This window comes from Bison bison, unplaced genomic scaffold, assembly GCF_000754665.1.
Source record: "Bison bison bison isolate TAMUID 2011002044 unplaced genomic scaffold, Bison_UMD1.0 scf7180017864489, whole genome shotgun sequence".
NCBI classification, from domain to species: Eukaryota; Metazoa; Chordata; class Mammalia; order Artiodactyla; family Bovidae; genus Bison; species Bison bison.
The window spans coordinates 10,615,887-10,616,398 of record NW_011495048.1 but is presented as its reverse complement, the minus strand read 5'-3'; the positions used below and the strand labels follow the sequence as shown (position 1 = coordinate 10,616,398).

Here is a 512-nt window from a genome sequence, read left to right as displayed (position 1 = left end):
CCCAGGCTTGCAGCAGATTGCATGAGAAGGCAGAGAGGGCTGGGTGAGGATTACAGGGGGAGGGGGCATTCATCAGTGTCTGCTGCGCTCCGCCCCCCACCCACCCCCGCGGCCCCGCCCGGGTGCGTGATGGATAAGGGCAGCCTCACCTGGCCCCTTGAGGATAGCTTCCCAGGTTACCCTGGCCTGGAGGGGAGGCTTCCTTTTCAAGGAACCCCTATAACTCTGGTTTCTCACGTTTCGCAATTGGGCCTGGTCCCCTGCTTCCTGGTGTCCTCAGCGTTCTTCTTCCGTGTAGATTTCTTATAGAGGCAAGTTTGGGCAGAACGCCGTCTAGGCCATTTTGCACGCGCGCTCCAGTCCAGCACAGCACCTGACACGCAATGGGCCTTCACAACTGTTTGCTGCTGGATGCAAATACGGTAATAGTTTCCCTTTAAGGCCAAGAAAGGGGCCCGTCCGCGGGTTGGAGGGAGGGGGGCGTCCTTCTGCCCGCGGCCCCCGCCCCCACC

General features: G+C 60.9%; 1 protein-coding gene across 1 annotated transcript in view; it reads left to right on the top strand.

Annotated features, from left to right (window-relative positions):
- Positions 1 to 512, top strand: part of LOC105005347 — a 12,070-nt gene that overhangs the window by 7,645 nt on the left and 3,913 nt on the right. The window contains exon 3 of the mRNA XM_010863319.1: positions 299 to 422. Within this exon, the coding sequence (XP_010861621.1) occupies positions 299 to 309 (11 nt within the window). The 3' untranslated portion in view covers positions 310 to 422. The remainder of the gene's footprint in view (positions 1 to 298; positions 423 to 512) is intronic.